The sequence below is a fragment of the Ciona intestinalis genome, unplaced genomic scaffold (assembly GCF_000224145.3).
Source record: "Ciona intestinalis unplaced genomic scaffold, KH HT000094.2, whole genome shotgun sequence".
Taxonomy (NCBI): Eukaryota; Metazoa; Chordata; class Ascidiacea; order Phlebobranchia; family Cionidae; genus Ciona; species Ciona intestinalis.
The window spans coordinates 91,390-107,556 of record NW_004190416.2 but is presented as its reverse complement, the minus strand read 5'-3'; the positions used below and the strand labels follow the sequence as shown (position 1 = coordinate 107,556).

Sequence of the window (16,167 nt, the reverse complement as noted above, 5' to 3'; positions counted from 1 at the left end):
TTTTTCCGTTCCGGTTCATTAATTCCTCATTCCTGCATGCGCTGTTGTCGGCGAGTGTATATAATGCGAAAATCATTGTTTCTGACTCTTTGAAACACGTTTTTATAGGTTATTCCTTACAAAATGGCCGCAAATTACTTCGGATTCACTTCAGGAGGGAACAATCAACAATATAAGTTCGTTTTTTTTTTTTATTGTGTTATTTAGAAGTTTAGACCTAAATTTGCACGACCGGCTTTTTAAATCCTGCCTTTTCTCATATATTTCTAAATCTCGATTTTGTATTCTAATTATTCAGCATTGGTACCACTGGAAACTACGGTGGTAATTATGGAATACAACAGCAGCAGCAACCAGCACAAAATAACTATATGCAACCACCAAGAGCCATCCAGCCACCACAACAACAAACATACGTAGCTTATGGACACGTAAGTGGTAGAAAAAAAACGTAGCCATATATTTTAACATATTGTTTTATTTAAGAGGCGAAAATGTCTTAATATAATACAAAAAATGTACAATTATTCATACTAATACTAAAAAATTGTAGAAATTTTATTACTAAACAGAAAACAAATAAGATACAACATTGTAATTCCAGTTGAATAAACGTTTAAATGCATTTTCAGCCAACTGCATCTGGAGGAGCATCTGTCCCATCTACATCTTATCCCAACACATACAGTTATCAAAGTCAACAACAGCAACAACAACAACAAGTATGAAAACTTATTCAATCAGTTGTTTTGATATATTTTATCAAGTTATTACATAATGCAAATTAAAATTTAGTAAACGCAATTTTACAAACCAAAATACAAAATTTTGCATTTTCCCTTTAATCATGTTTAACGGGTCTACAATATTTTTTTTCTGTTCGCAGCAAACTGGATTCAACAAGCCAGCTGTTCAACAAAGCAATCAACATCAATATTATCAACAACAACAACAACCAAGAAACCCACCCACACAAACCAACACTGCCAATTCATCAACTGCCTATTTCACAAACAACAATACTCAAAGTAACAAATTATTCTTAACTTATGTTTTGTGCATTGTATAACTCAATAAAATATTTTGTAACTCATAAACTTACAAAAACACACCAAGTGTAACTCATAAAAACATAAAAAACACACCATTTTCCTTGCAACCAAGCAAACAAGTCATGGGATAATTTCTTAATTTTAGTTCTAATCTATAATTTATAAGCTGCTTCTGGCATCTAACTATCTAACATTATCTTCAGATAGCGCAATGCAGATTAAACAGCCAGCACCCCAGCCAGTGTATAACCAACCCAGCCCTCCTGTTACATCTAATTTCAACCAACGACAGGTAATTGTTTTTATAAGCAACTAAACTTTTATGCCGTTTTTAAACTTAAATGAGCATACTAATGAAAAATAAAAATAGTTTATGAATAGAAATACTCAAATGTGATCTAAAGGCACCACAAAAGCTTGTATTAACGAAACAGCTTCTGTAAAATTTGCATGAAAAAAAATCAGCCAAACTAACAGATGTATACCGGTATTGTTTGTTTCACTAACAGTAACAGATATATTTAATCCAATAGAGCCAACAATCACAACAAAACATATCTAACTATGAGAAAGCTCTCATCAACGCTGCTTCATCAATCTACCAACAACATTCAACACCAACTGGTGTAACAGGGGGAGGGGGAGCATCTAATCTAAGTGCTGCCTATATAAAGCAACTACCTTACTGGAAACAGAAGAGGTTACAGCAAGTCAAAGACCCCAACAAACCAATTGTAGTAAGTTTTAATCATACTCAATAAATCAATATATATATATATGTTGTAATTTTGCAAAATGGTTCCTAATACAATGTTTTCAGTATTTTATTGTTTTCAATGGTTGTATATACCTTTTTTGATAATTTTAGGATAAAATGTTGTAATTTGTAAGGAGCACCATATGTATGGAATAGGACCCCATGTTATGACCACTGTCACTGCCGCCAAGTGAGGCTAAAAGATTTACATTAAAAATGTGCCTCTAGTCATTTCAAAATGTTATAGCATTTTTTTATATTCAAATTACATCTTATAAGTTTTTTCCATGTTTTTAGGCAACTGAAGTCAAAGCATATCTCTATGCTTGGTTAAGTAAGAAGAAAGCTCGTCCCGATTACAACATTACTGCACATGGTAGTCACCCGTACAGGCAAACCTATGTGTGCGAGATCGTTGTACACGGATATGATTATGTAGCCAAGGGAAGCGCTGGAAACAAGAAAGATTCGCAAACAAGGGCCGCGTGGGATTTCTGTGACTACCTGGTTCGTGAGAAACTAATGACAGAATCTGAACTTCCAATTAGAGATGTAAGTTGAGTGTTAGGTATGTTTTATTTCATGTGGGTAAGGTCCTCCATGACTTGCCATAGGTCAAGTATGGCACCCCATAGGTCTTAAGATTAGGCTATGATTGGTCTATTACCCTAGTCCCTAATGTAAGTTACGTTATTTTGCAGAGAAAGTAAGTTACTTTAACCATGTTAATGATTTCTCTGATTTTTAAGCTTGTAGTGTTCAGTTAGGCTGCTGTATTTGACAATGTTTATAAGTTATGCATCTAATCTAATATAACTTTACAGAATATGTTGCACCAAATATTTATTGGTTATTCATAAATCCAGTATATTATTGCAAAATTAGCATAAGACTACTACAATAACACTGTATTGTTTTTAAACTGTTTCTTCACCCAGGCCAAGTTTGCGGCAACCAACAACAAGATGCCAGCTTCATATAAACCACAAAGTTACCAGGAAACCAAAGTAGGCATCGCAATGAAGAAAGCTCTATCTAATAAAGTCAACTTTGTTGGTGAGTTTAAAAAAGAAAAAATAAATTTAGGTTGGGACAAGACAGTAGCCCCAAGTGATGGATACCACCACTTTTTTTTACGTATATATTTTTTTAATTCCATCAAAGTTAACAAGTACAGAACAAGAACATGTCTTAGTTTTATCACTTAGTTAAGCCTTGAACAATTTAGCATATAGTTGGAGTGTTATTCCAACTATAAATTATTATATATTATATATAAAGAAGAAGCTGAGCATATCATAAAAGTTCCAAAGTATAATTTTCCTACCAAAACACAGGTGGTATTACTCTTCAAAACATAGTAATATAATACTATTATGTATATATATTATATTATATATTTCACATCATAAAATTAAACAGGTGGTAATACTCTTCATTTATCCGGAGGGGTAAATACAGTTATTAAAAGCACCCCCACTGCCTACCCACCCATCACCAGCACCTCTACCCCTACCTTCAAAGCCCCCACCCCCGCAAATGTACCCCTAATGCCCCCGCCCCCTGCCCCGCCTGTCATGAAACCCATATGCCAGGAAACAATCAAAGAAGAAATCAAAGATTCTGCAGAAATAGAAAGTAAAAATGGTGAGCTTGTGTTTGATCGTTTTAACTTCTGTGGGTTCTGTTTGAATAAAAGACTAACGATGCTATTTAGGTAAAATCTATATATATATATATTATTTTACAATTGGTTGAAGTTGTTTTTTGACTGTTATGTTTTCAGCGCGCTTGAATCTGCCGGTATTTATTTTCAACTTTTTAAAATTTTACACAAATTTATCTGTTTTTGCCATGGCAACCCTTTTATATCAACTAGCCTATTCATATGTTGTTCAACTTTTTGCCTAGATTTATCTTTTTAAACATTTTGTCCTTTTTTGTCACATTCATAATCCATCTTTTTTCCACAACAGCTCCAGTAGGGGAGGATTATGTAACACAAGTATGGACGGACGGTCGGGTTATAAGGTATCGGTGTAAATTATGTGAATGTGAGTTTAATGATCCGTCTGCAAAAGCTCTTCATATAAGAGGAAGAAGGCACAGGCTTTCTTATAAGGTAGGTGCTTGAATACTTTTTTAGATTTAATATATATCGTAGCGGTTGCATATTGGTTTATTGCAAGAGGTAAACTAAGAGGGCGAATGAACTCGAGACGTGGTATTTATACGGAAGATAAACGTAGGAAAAACTCTTGTATGCTTCGGCACACACACACACACGTGACCGGTCGCCACAATATAATGATAAAATAATAAAAAATACTGGAAAATAAATACTTCAGATGTATATTCATAATATAATTTATGGAAAAAAATTATAGAAACAAGTAAAATTGTTGTCATACTATATAGTCATCTTAATTGACAATAAACAGTTATCAAAAAAAAAAAAAAAAATTATAAAAAATGTTTTAGATAAACTGCTGTTCCAAACTAGCACTAACCTAATGTTATGCCCAACTCAGAAAAAAGTTGATCCAAATATAGAAGTTGAAGTGAAACTGAATCCTAAACAAAAAAGCTTGATGGAAATGAAAATGAGAATGGAAGCAAAAAAGTGGGTTTAGTTTTTAAATTCATAACCGAATGTTATATTATATTTTAAATCTGGTACTAGAAAACTTAACAGACAAAAATTAAATCCAACAATTGTACATTATAGGAGATATATTTTTTACCTTAATAGCATCGTCAGTCTCTGCAAAAAAGCAATAATTAACAGCTGTGGTTACTATATAAATTTAAAGTGCATTTATATTTTATTTTTTGCCTTTGATTAAAGTTAAACATTTCACCTATTTTTTTTGTGTTCAGAGAGGCAGCGATGGAGCAACAGAAGAAGAGGATGGAATGGCAGATGGAGATGAGGAAGCGGGAGGAAGAAGACATCAGGTGAGGAGGGGCGAATGATAAAGCCTTTACAAGAGTGAGGGTCTAATACACGGGCGGTAACAACTTTCATATTGAAATCGCTGCTTAAATTCTAGCACCCATAGCATGCCAAGCTGCAGAAGTGTATATAGAATAAAATAGAGGTTTCTGTGACAAGACACACTAAGAATTTTGGCTGAAACTGAAACACTACCCCTAGTCACTGCTAGCGATATATCGATGAAGCATTGAACAGATTTGGGATAAAATAAAGACTATATGTGATGCCATTTAAAGAGAAAGTAATAAAACAGGTTGCAATCTTTGTAAAATTAAGAGTTAGAAATGGTTCTAACGCAAACAATGTTGCAACAGGCTTTATGAGCAAGAGCTTTACTATCGATACAAGGAAGAACTGTCTTTATTTGAAGAAGAAGTTTCATATTGTCGTTTATCTGGCACCCCTGTCCCCCCATACCTTGCACCACCGAATAAACCACATTTGAAATTTTTTCGGCCAAATGATGCAAATGGGAATGAGGTACGTGTACTTAATAAAACAGTCACCACATCTGAACCAAACCAAACTGGTCAGATAAAGCGGGGTTGACTGTAGTAAGAAATGGGTTTATAACCCATGCTAAGAGCTTTAGATTATAAAAAACAGCTTCAGTATTCAAAAAAATGTAAAATACCAAAAATTGACCATTATTTATTAAATTTAACAGAAATGCCCAGGTTGAAAAATTTCCCAAGTTTTTTATTATTGCGAGAGATTTTTCATACACGTAGTTTTATTTCAGGGTCAGCTTTCACGGGATGACCAGCTTATCATGAAGAAGCATAAGAACATTTACCCAACACCAGAAGAACTGGAGGCAGTACAAAGTACTGTGCAGACGGTAGAAACTGCCTTCAAGGATGTGTCGCGTACAATTCATGAACAAGAGATGAAAGTATTTGCTGCCTCACACGGAACGTATGTTGTGTGTAGTATTTAGGTATTAGTATATATATATTGTTATAATATACTTTTACTTCTGCTAGTGCTTTCAGGCATATAGATAAAACTTTGTCACATTATTGTTCTTACTATGCTTTCTACACAGTCGTAAAAGAGCGCAACCTCAGCGATTGATCACTGCTGTTGTAAGAGTCGGTGAACTTTCTAAAGGTTTACTACTCACTGGTGACCTGCATGTAGCATTGGTCCTTATGTGCAATGTCAAACCAACCAAAACAATGTTGAACAGGGTGGCTGGTCATCTACCCAAGCAACTAGGGGTAAGATTTTGAAAACAATTTTAAACAAAAAATAAGTTTTCCATCTTTAACCCGGTGGTCCCTAATGGGTTGTCCAAAATGTCGGCCATACATAAAAAACAAAAAAAAACACAATCCCTCGCAAAGTTACATACGTGTTAACTCGTATGCTGGTACGAGTGTATGAAACAGAACCCCGTCATTGCCCACATAGCAAGGATAAAGAACTTAGCAAGGATAAAGAACTTTTGCAAAAGTTTAAATATTGTTGGACTACAGAGTTTAATTATGTAATAATGTTTCTAAATTTTTTTTCTTGTTTAAATTAGCACCTGCAATCTTTTTAAATAACTGACAGCCTGACATAGTTAATTTTCTTCACAGAATGTAAGTGATGAAAACTTTGTGATGAAAATCATGGTTGAAGACGCTGCTATTCTCCTTGCTACCAAATCTGTCCCAGTGGTCACCATTCGCATCACTCTTACATCCACATCAATGAGAAACCCATGTCCGGATGCAGGTATGGTCCCTAAGAAAAAATAAAAATATATTTTTAAACGCAAGCAGATTTTTTATAAGGAATTACAGTCATTTTTAAAAGAAAAATCTACTTTTTTTGAGTTGTTATAATTTATTTTTATCCGGTATAGATTTCGTATCTTAGCTTTAAGGGTTTGCATAAGGAGGTTTTATAATATCAACAGCAGAGGGCAATGACCAATATACAGCTTAATCTTACCCTAGTTAAACTTTTTAATCCGTCCTCTTTTACATTCGCTGTGTCATATGCATGCTTTGGGATGCTACCCCTCTGCTGTCCCCGTGTGGTTGTTTATTTGTTGCCCTCCCTCTAAAGAAGAGAGCGCAACAAAGAATAAGAAGCCAGACCCACCAGACATTTTGGATTCAGACAAATGCTGCGACGCACTGGCCGCGCTCCGTCGCGCCAAGTGGTTCCAGGTTTGGCTTCTCTTTTAGCACGCAGCAATACACTTTTATACATTGCGCAACACTGGTGTGCTGTTACTTCTAAATATAGTAGAAGTAACAGCATATGTAACCAGAGTGCTAATGTAAATTTATTAATTAATTCACTATATATTGTATTTTATCAAAAATATGCTAATTTGATCGTCTCGTTTTTAGAATAATAGTAACTATTATAATAACTACTTACGCTAATACCTTATTTATTTGCTAAAATACCTTATTTATATAGTTTTTCCAAACTTTCTTACCAATAATTACTGTATTTTCTCCATATTTTACTTTACAAGCTTAATAAAAAAGTACAAGACAAAAATCAGTAAACCTGTTTAAAACTGATCTGAATTTTAGGCTAAAGTGACCCCATACCATTCTTGCCTTGTGATTTGTCGGATCTTTAAAGATTTTGCAACTCGCTACAATCAGTTGGTTCCTTTGAAAAGTTGGGTAAGAGAATTAAATTGGTGCAAACATTATTGTTCAATATCCCATTTCAATATTTGTGCAATAGTTATTCTATAGTCAAAATTGTATTGTTTTTTTTTGTTCAAAGGTGGTTCTGCAACAAATATTGTTTAATTATGAGTTCAAAACTGATTATCTTACTATTTTATTGGCTGCGTGCGAAATATTTTAATACTTTACATTGTATGGTGACTATACAAATCAAATTTGATTGTTTATTCCTATTTAAAGGCGATTGAGCTTCTTACTGAGCGTTCCTACACAAGTGCGACGTCAACCTTGTCTCCAACAAGTTGCTTACAGCGCGTCCTTGAAGTTCTTTCCATGGGTGTTTTGCTGCCTGATGGTCCTGGTATTCGAGATCCTTGTGAAAAAGAACCCACAGATGCTGCTGGTAACTTAAGTCTCCAACAAAGGGAAGACATTACAACATTGGCTCAGGTATATCTGTCATTTTGTTCGCACGTTTCTTGTTACCTCTAACACGTATATATAATAATAATACTAACTTTTGTTTGTCTTTTTAATTATGATACAAAGATTAAAAAATATTGAAATCAAAAAGACAGGATATAGCGACAAAACAACAGTTGTTAAAACACGCTTACAGTTAAAAACATACCTTATTTACATTAAAAGGGTTTTATGATTTATGCGACTTTATAAAAAATTATTTTACAGCGGCTTTTGCGATTGGTAACTTTTGGCAAAATGTTTAAAATTCTTGACCTTAAATATGAGCCAAAGCCGCAAGTGCAAAAACGAAGTGCAGAAAATGGGGAGTTTGACAATACAGGAGTAAAGAAGATTAAAGTTGAAATGCATTAATTTCACACATCTGCTTCAATTTAACTGATGTGTAGTAAATTTGACAATTTTGAGAACTGTTCTCATTCTGAATTGATATTATTTCAAATTGCGCAAGTAACACGAGCTTTGCATGGAAAATAAAGCCAAATTCGTTATAGTTGCAATTTTTGTTGGTATATACAGTTAAACTATGTTATCTAATCATTGTTAGGTATTGTGTAAAAATCAGGAGAAGTGTTGAAAGTCACATAGAAAAAGTAATGTGTAATCTACAATATAGTTGCATTCACGTTTCAAGTCGTTCTTTGCGCGCATTTATGTAATTCTATCACGGTGTTTGGACGGTACAGTAAAGAAACTGGTGTTTGGAAATATACAAACGATTATTTGCCATAAATCAAAAAACTGACCGAACTTCTTTGGAATGAGCTGCTTTTTTTACTTAAGTAGTTTATGATAAGTGAGTCAACGCAATTGGTAGCTGACTTACCTCGAATTACGTTTTTAAATCAGGTGGCAGTTTAATAATTCGGGACCATGAGAATCAAGAGTGTCTCTACAGGGTGATCGAGCTACTTTGTTACTCGCCGGGAGAAAACGCTCTATTGCACCAGCGCGAGGTGAAAGTAGTTCGTTGTGTTCTCTTCTCATAAGTCGCAACCGGATGCTGCGATTTTCTTTGCACCGTAGTGGATAGAAGCACTTACAACGCTTGCTTTGTAGCCAGATCAGCTTTATGTGTAATGCGAACAAATTATATTTGATACGGTTCTTGAATAAAATTGGCACGCTTTTTAAGCGAAGAAACAATTAACAAAAACCGTGCAATAGTTTAACAATTAGGTCAGACAGTATTTTCGTAAATTAATTGTTAACATAATTTCGTTATATTGTTATAGCACATTTAAATTTGTTAGCTTACATTTTATAGATTTGCATTTAAATCAGTTGGGGTAACTTGTAACTGTATTACTGTTAAACTGTTATTTTGGATTTTAGTTCCTGAATTTTCAAAAGCCTGACTGTAATAACATCACTGTGTTTTAATGTATTAGTCATGTGCCTTGTTTAATTTTATTTTTTGTCCTCTTGTATAAACATCTAAAAAACTGAACCAATGCAGTAATACACATGCAACACAGCCAACACAGGACATTCTAAAATATGTTATACTGATTGAAACAAATAAACAACTAGTTGGTAACTTATATTAATACAAAAATTACTATTACTATATCTTTATTATTTATAAGTCTATATTTTAATGTATATATATAACATTAAAATATGATAACAAAGTGTAATGAATGTAATTATTAGGTAAATTTGTTAATTCCCTAACTGATTATAAGAATTATTTCGACCTATTTCAAGTAAACAGAAGACATTTATAGCATTATTTTCTTTATTTGTCTATTTGATTACAGTAGCGAGGTTTAAAACAATGCACATTAATTGAAAACACTTATTTAATGAAAAATGAAAAAAAAACTTTTTGTCAAATGTTTTGCCAAAAAATCATATTTTTTATATCTTTTATATATATACATTCATTATTCAAAAAATTTATATTTAAAAAAAGGTAATAAATAAAATTTGTTTTTAACTTTTTATTTCCAATTTTTTTGTCAGGTTTTGTAGTATTAAAGTGTTTTTGAATAGTCATGTTAAAATGAAGTCATGTCTAGTACACCGGTAACTTTAGGCGAGAAGACAGGAAAAAAGTTGGTACTTAAAGCCAGTTTGCTCCAGCCTTATCTCGTAACAATGTGAGTTGTGATGTTTTATGTTGTTTACATTTGAAACTACTGTGTAAATAAGCCTCATGTTTTGTGTACTGGTGACTGAGTGTTGACTAATTTTAAATTACTATACCTACCATTTAGGTATGGGTATTGCTTAAAACTTTAAATCATGAGCAATATATTATAGAAGTTAAAATTAAAAAAAATGCATGTTTATCGGTTGTTGTTGTTTAATATCATTACAGTGTATATTAAATTAAGTACGTGTTGTACTAGTAGCGTAACAATGGAGTATTGTAGTTCTTTATTTGATTGTAACTCGTTAATTATTAACAGACCAACTGCTGAAAGGAAGACATCATCTACCGTTCTTAAACTCTTAACACGGTTTGTTGTTATGTTTATTTTACTATATATACTAAAATTAATTGATCATGTTCATCTTATGATTATCTTTGAAATAATTAATTCAACGGTTATGCACTCCATTTGCTCCGGTCACACTTTTGAGTGTGACTCTTTGCTAGGACTTGATTGTGTGAAGCTACGCAAAGAATGTTTGTCCAAACGTTATGTAACAATTATTACAGTCAATATAAGTATCTATATATATATTTGTAGGAATGTAAAAAGATATTTCTTTTCTTTAAATATTTGATCACAGTTGTGTATGATGTGTATTACAATACTACTAGTTAAAATAAACATAGTAAGATTTACTCTACCAATGATAATTTTAAATGGTAAAACTTCCTGTGTTAAAATTAATCATAAATATTCTGTTACTTTTGCTACCAGGCATAATGTGAATAAACTTTTAAAGGCTGGTTTGAAAAAAACGTAGTAGGTTTCTGATGAGGCATTGAAAGGTTATTTATTCATAAACTTTAATGTGTCTTTCTTATTCAATTTTCCTTCATAGATTTTTTGAATCTCACCCAGAAGTCAAGAAAGTACAAAGTGCTGGTCGTAAAAAGCGAAAAATAAGTGGTGAAATTAAACAACCAAACGAGTTTCGGTAAGTATATCATAAGAAACAAGTTGCCGTGAAATAGTTATAATATTTAGGGTAGTCCTATATATATATGCTGTTTTAAACAACTGTTGCGTTGTCGCTATATTCTGTCTTTTCGCTTTGAATGTTTTTTAATCTTTGCTACCGTAATCGAAAAGACAAATGGACATTATTAATTATTATAATTTTACACGTGTGAATATATATATATATTTCTTATTCTTATATTGTTTTAGGAAAAACTTTGTATTTGGAATAAACGAAGTGACAAAGGCGCTGGAAAAAGATAAACTTTCTTTTTTCATTACTTGCAAATCTGCCAAGCCTGCAGCTCTAACTCAGCACCTAGCTCTGCTTTCTGCTTCCCGAGGAACACCAACAGCAGGTCTTGCAAACTTGAGTGCCACTCTTGCTCCACTGCTGGAACTAAAATCAGTTTTAGCATTGGGTTTTCTGAAGACAGAAGACCCATCGGACGTGGCTAAAACTGCTACTGATATAAAACAACACTTATCCACTATCACATTGCCGTGGAACACACTGCTGCCTGAAAAGTGTCCTGTTAAGCAGAGTACAGTTTCCGAGGAAAACCCCCACTTTTTACAGACGAAAGTCTGCATCAACAAAAGCTCAGGAAGGGCAAAGCGTCAACGAAACTAAGATATTAATGGTGAACATAAACATGAGCGACACCAGACGCAGAGTAAAGGTGTATACCCTGAATGAGGAGAGACAGTGGGATGATCAGGGTACGGGCCATGTATCTTCAGCTTATGTTGAAAGATTAACTGGCATGACACTAATAGTAAGAGCTGAACAGGATGGTTCACTTTTACTCGAATCTCGCATCCTACCAGACACTGCTTACCAGAAGCAGCAGGAGACATTGATAGTTTGGTCGGAAGGTGAAAACACAGATCTTGCTCTAAGTTTCCAGGAGAAAGCAGGCTGTGATGAAATTTGGGAAAAAATCTGCCAGGTATGTATAGAATTTGAAGTCCATGGCATTTTTCTATTCTATGTGGATTGTCCTTTTCGAAAACCTGGAATTTAGGTAAGATTTAGTTTGTTATCCCCACACCCAGGAAGTTAAAATGGCATAATAATCTGTTTTTCTGAATATATCACCTAAGATAAAGGAAAACCAAATGCCATAGTGGGAATGGGGAATAACTGGCTTATTAATTCTTAGGGGTTGCTATCTGTTTTCTCATTATATCATTATAGATAAAAAAAGATCAAAAACATAATTTTTATTCCAGGTCCAGGGAAAAGATCCTTCTGTTGACATCACGCAAGACATCCCAGAAGATGGGGAAGATGAGGAAGAGTTTGGTGGTGGAAGACTGGATGATAGTGGAGAGTCGCTGCAACGTCAATCTACATCACCTTATGTTCTCCCTGCTTGTGAGCTCGGAGAGTTGGAAGAGATCGCGGAAGTTTTTACGACTTCCCTGCCTTCGCTTGTTCGTCGAGACCAACTGGCTCGCTCGATCGAAGAGTCGGACTACATCCGGAAGCTTCTAGACCTCTTTCGGACATGTGAGGACCTCGATCACACGGATGGACTCCACAAACTTTACGAGATCATGAAAACCATTTTCCTTCTCAACCGGAGCAGTCTCTTCGATGTGATGCTGCAGGATTCGAACATAGTTCCAGTGGTTGGTTGCCTCGAGTACGACCCTGCTCTATCCGAACCACGTAGGCACCGAGACTACCTTCTCAAAGAAGTGAATTTTAAGGAAGTGCTACCAATTAAAAATCCAGAATTACTCAAGAAAATTCATCAGACATTCCGACTGCAGTACATCCAGGATGTTGTTCTTCCTACTCCATCAGTGTTTGAGGAGAATATGCTTTCCACACTGAGCTCTGTAATCTTTTTCAATAAGGTACGTTTGATAACATATTTCAAATTAGATTTCCAATATACTAAGCAGCAAAAGGTCCTGTGATATTATTCACCCTATTACAGCAATGTCACAAAAAATTAATGGCTATTATAATTACACCAACAGTATGAATTATGAAATTCTCCCCAGAAGAAATTAGTAATCTTATGGTAGCATAAATTAGTTTATTATTGTCATTCTTATAAAGAGTTAGGCAAATTTTATGTTAGTCCATATTGTAAACAAACTGGTAAAAATCATTTGCGTGTAGAATTTTTGATAGAATTTTCCCAGCTTAAGGGATTTACGATTTAGATTATGAAATCATGAACATTTGTAGGCCAGTAAGCAAGTAAATGCATAGGAGTATAGCTAGGTGTCATCCCATATTTTTACTGTATTTTTAGCGATAAATTAAAATTGTATTTTAAGCTAGCATAAATTGGTTTATCAATACAAATTTTGGCCTTAAGTTTTTTTTTTTTTCATCACTATTCACTTCTGCAGGTTGAAATCGTGAGTCTGGTACAAGAAGATGAAACGTTGCTTACCTCGTTGTTTAAACAACTCGGAGATGAAACAGTGGAAGATGAGAGGAGGAGAGAACTTGCCGGGTTCGTTAAAGAGTTATGCTCCCTTTCCCAGACGCTGCAACCAACCTCTAGAGATGATTTTTTCAAACAACTTGGAGAGTTAGGAGTCCTCACAGCAATTGAATCTCTGCTTGCAAGTGATGATGAACCTTCACATAGACTTGCAATTGATATCTTTGCTCATGTGGTCGAGCACAGTCCGTCGATGGTGCGCGACTTTGCACACAAGGAGATGACTGAAGCAAGGAGCGAAGGGAACGATGACGATCTCTTTCTTCTAAACCTTGTCATCGATCAAATGATCTGTGACCCCGATCCTGAGCTCAGCTGTGCCATGCAGTTAACAGGCTTACTGCGGGTTTTACTCGACCCTGAAAACATGATGGCAAATAAGAACGAAAAGACGGAATTTCTTGGATTTTTCTACCGTAATTGCATGCACGTGCTGATGGCGCCTCTCCTGGCCAACACTGCCGATGAAACAAAGCTAGGAAAGGATGATTATCAAACTGCTCACCTACTTAGCCTTATTCTTGAGTTGGTTACCTTCTCAGTGGAACACCACACCTATCATGTTAAGAACTATATACTCAGCAAGGATTTGCTGCGAAGAGTACTCGTTCTGCTGAACTCACGACACAAATTTCTGTCTCTAGCTGCGCTACGCTTTACAAGGAAAATAGTCAGCACGTTAGATGAATTTTATAACCGATACATTGTAAAAGGCGACCTCTTTAAACCCGTAGTGGATTCCTTGTTTAGATCAGGCAGCAGATACAACCTCATTAACTCAACAATACTAGAAATGTTTGAATATATCCGAGTGGAGGATATTAAGTCATTGATTTCATATGTGGTGGAGAACCATCATGAGCGGTTGAAAGAAATCGAATACGTGAAGACCTTCGTAGGTTTGAAGCTTCGGTTTGATCAGCAGAAGGGAAGAGAGCTGAAGCAAAATCCTGACCCCATATCGGATGCTGTTGCAATACCTAATCATCGCTACAGGAGAGATGCGAGGGCGATGGAAGAAGAAGAAGAGCTGTGGTTTGAAAAAGATGATGAGGACGGAGAAGATCATAACTCGAGCTTCTCTTCAGGTGATGCGTTTGACACTGATGCCCCGAAAATCAACATTGATAGTATTTTAGAAGGTGATAAGCCTCAAGATAAAACTGTAAAAAAAAGTAACGAACTTAACAAACTAAACACTATGTTGCAACTTGAGACAAAAGGAGAAGAGAATTTTTCCAACGGTTCAATTGCCCCAAAAGCGGAGGTGAAGAGCACAGATGAAGCTCCTGTGACAGTGAAGAATGGTCTCGTTGGTTTGGTCGATTACTCTGATGATGATTCCGATGACGAAGAAGAAAGTCAAGAAAAGGCAACTGCTGTAAAATGTGAGCCAGATTTAAATGCATCTCTCACAAAAACTAATAGTGTTGAAGGCAAACAGAAGGAGATTTTAGAGTCGGAACCTGTACGGAAAAAGCCACGTCTAATCGAACAAGTAGCTAATAACTAACACCATCTTCTATGAAGGCTAGGGTTACCATCATTTGTGCTTACAGCGCCAAAGGCAGGATGTATGGCTCCAATTCACACAAGTCACCTCAGATTTTGTAGCGACCAACAATTTTTTTCTTTCTTTTTTACAAAACCGCCTATTTTTCCACAACTCTTTGGTGTTGCATCTCCTGAGCAGTAGTGAGTTACAGAGCAGACACCCCACATGCACAATTCTGATGCACTGTGTTTAGCAATTTTCCGAAATCATGAATGTAGTTGGTAACTGAAACTTCTGTTTACTCACTCCATGATAAGAAGTGCTAATTCAAATTTATTTTACCAAAATTCAACCAATTTGGGAATCAATTTGCAGCATAGGTATTTCTTTTGTAAATGTACAGTATTTTTAAAATTCAAATAAGGTTGACATTTATTATGTCAGTTCCATCAAATAGCAAAGGGTTACTTTGGTGGTTAACCCAACTCGTAAACAAGTATCTTTTTCGGTGCCTTGACAAGTTCAATCAGTGTAATATATAACAGCTTCTGTGGAAAGTGTACAGTGCTCCTTACACCCCAAATTTCAGGATTTTTCGAAGTGAAATCTTTTCCTGCTAACTTTGGTTTTACCCACAAAAATATATGTTGTTTCGAAACTGCGTTGGCAGCCTGTGTGGACACTGCTCTGTCGCTGCTGTTTTTAATTTTTTATTCTCCCTTTTTTCCAATCGCAGAGATTTAGACACAGCGCAAGTTGTAATTTTAATAAATCCTGTACAAAAATTCTATGACCCACAAAAATCAGGATGATCAGACAACTTTACAGTGTGGTGCATTTTAATATAGTGGTAAGGTAAAGTAAGTGTAGTGTTTTTGTGTCGATATGAGAAGTTAAACACAGTTCAAAGTCTTATCCATTAATGTTAATATAAGATCCACCAACTATCCGTTTTAGTCGCTTTTTTGCGCGGCAGAAGAGTGACGTAGTAATAAATGACGTCTTTTAAAGGGATCAGTGAATACAACTTTCCTAAATTATTTCAACGTAAAGATGAATGACTATTTTAATCTTAATATAAACCGAATTATATTCATATGAAAACTTTGGGTAGTTTTGTTGGCATTGGTGCCTCAGT

At 34.9% G+C, this 16,167-nt stretch overlaps 3 protein-coding genes across 6 annotated transcripts; all 3 read left to right on the top strand.

The window, feature by feature from the left end:
* Positions 1-15: 15 nt before the first annotated feature.
* LOC778849 (zinc finger RNA-binding protein) lies at positions 16-8,438 on the top strand. Of its 4 annotated transcripts, none has more exons than XM_018815597.2 (20): positions 17-176; positions 299-431; positions 633-722; positions 884-1,028; positions 1,256-1,344; positions 1,586-1,789; positions 2,107-2,361; positions 2,748-2,865; positions 3,232-3,456; positions 3,786-3,931; positions 4,341-4,432; positions 4,690-4,767; positions 5,122-5,287; positions 5,550-5,725; positions 5,856-6,030; positions 6,394-6,532; positions 6,872-6,972; positions 7,351-7,446; positions 7,696-7,905; positions 8,146-8,438. In XM_018815597.2, exons 1-20 carry the CDS (start codon positions 124-126, stop codon positions 8,290-8,292), a joined length of 2,838 nt encoding a protein of 945 aa, XP_018671142.1. In that variant the 5' UTR covers positions 17-123; the 3' UTR covers positions 8,293-8,438. The 4 variants fall into 4 exon arrangements, 3 of the variants coding, with proteins under 3 accessions (XP_018671142.1, XP_018671141.1, XP_002130212.1); XM_018815596.2 differs by having other exon boundaries at positions 6,869-6,972; XM_002130176.5 differs by having other exon boundaries at positions 887-1,028; positions 6,869-6,972; positions 8,146-8,436.
* Positions 8,439-9,884: 1,446 nt separating this feature from the next.
* On the top strand, positions 9,885-15,849 carry LOC100186977 (serine/threonine-protein phosphatase 4 regulatory subunit 3A). Its single transcript, XM_004227075.4, has 6 exons — positions 9,885-10,043; positions 10,356-10,406; positions 10,942-11,037; positions 11,271-12,013; positions 12,297-12,929; positions 13,437-15,849. The coding sequence occupies exons 4-6, from the start codon at positions 11,702-11,704 to the stop codon at positions 15,045-15,047; spliced, it is 2,556 nt and encodes an 851-aa protein (XP_004227123.1). The 5' UTR covers positions 9,885-10,043; positions 10,356-10,406; positions 10,942-11,037; positions 11,271-11,701; the 3' UTR covers positions 15,048-15,849.
* Positions 9,955-11,694, top strand: LOC104266576 (ribonuclease P protein subunit p38-like). The gene is made up of 4 exons (XM_009863113.1): positions 9,955-10,043; positions 10,356-10,406; positions 10,942-11,037; positions 11,271-11,694. The coding sequence occupies exons 1-4, from the start codon at positions 9,955-9,957 to the stop codon at positions 11,692-11,694; spliced, it is 660 nt and encodes a 219-aa protein (XP_009861415.1).
* Positions 15,850-16,167: the final 318 nt, after the last annotated feature.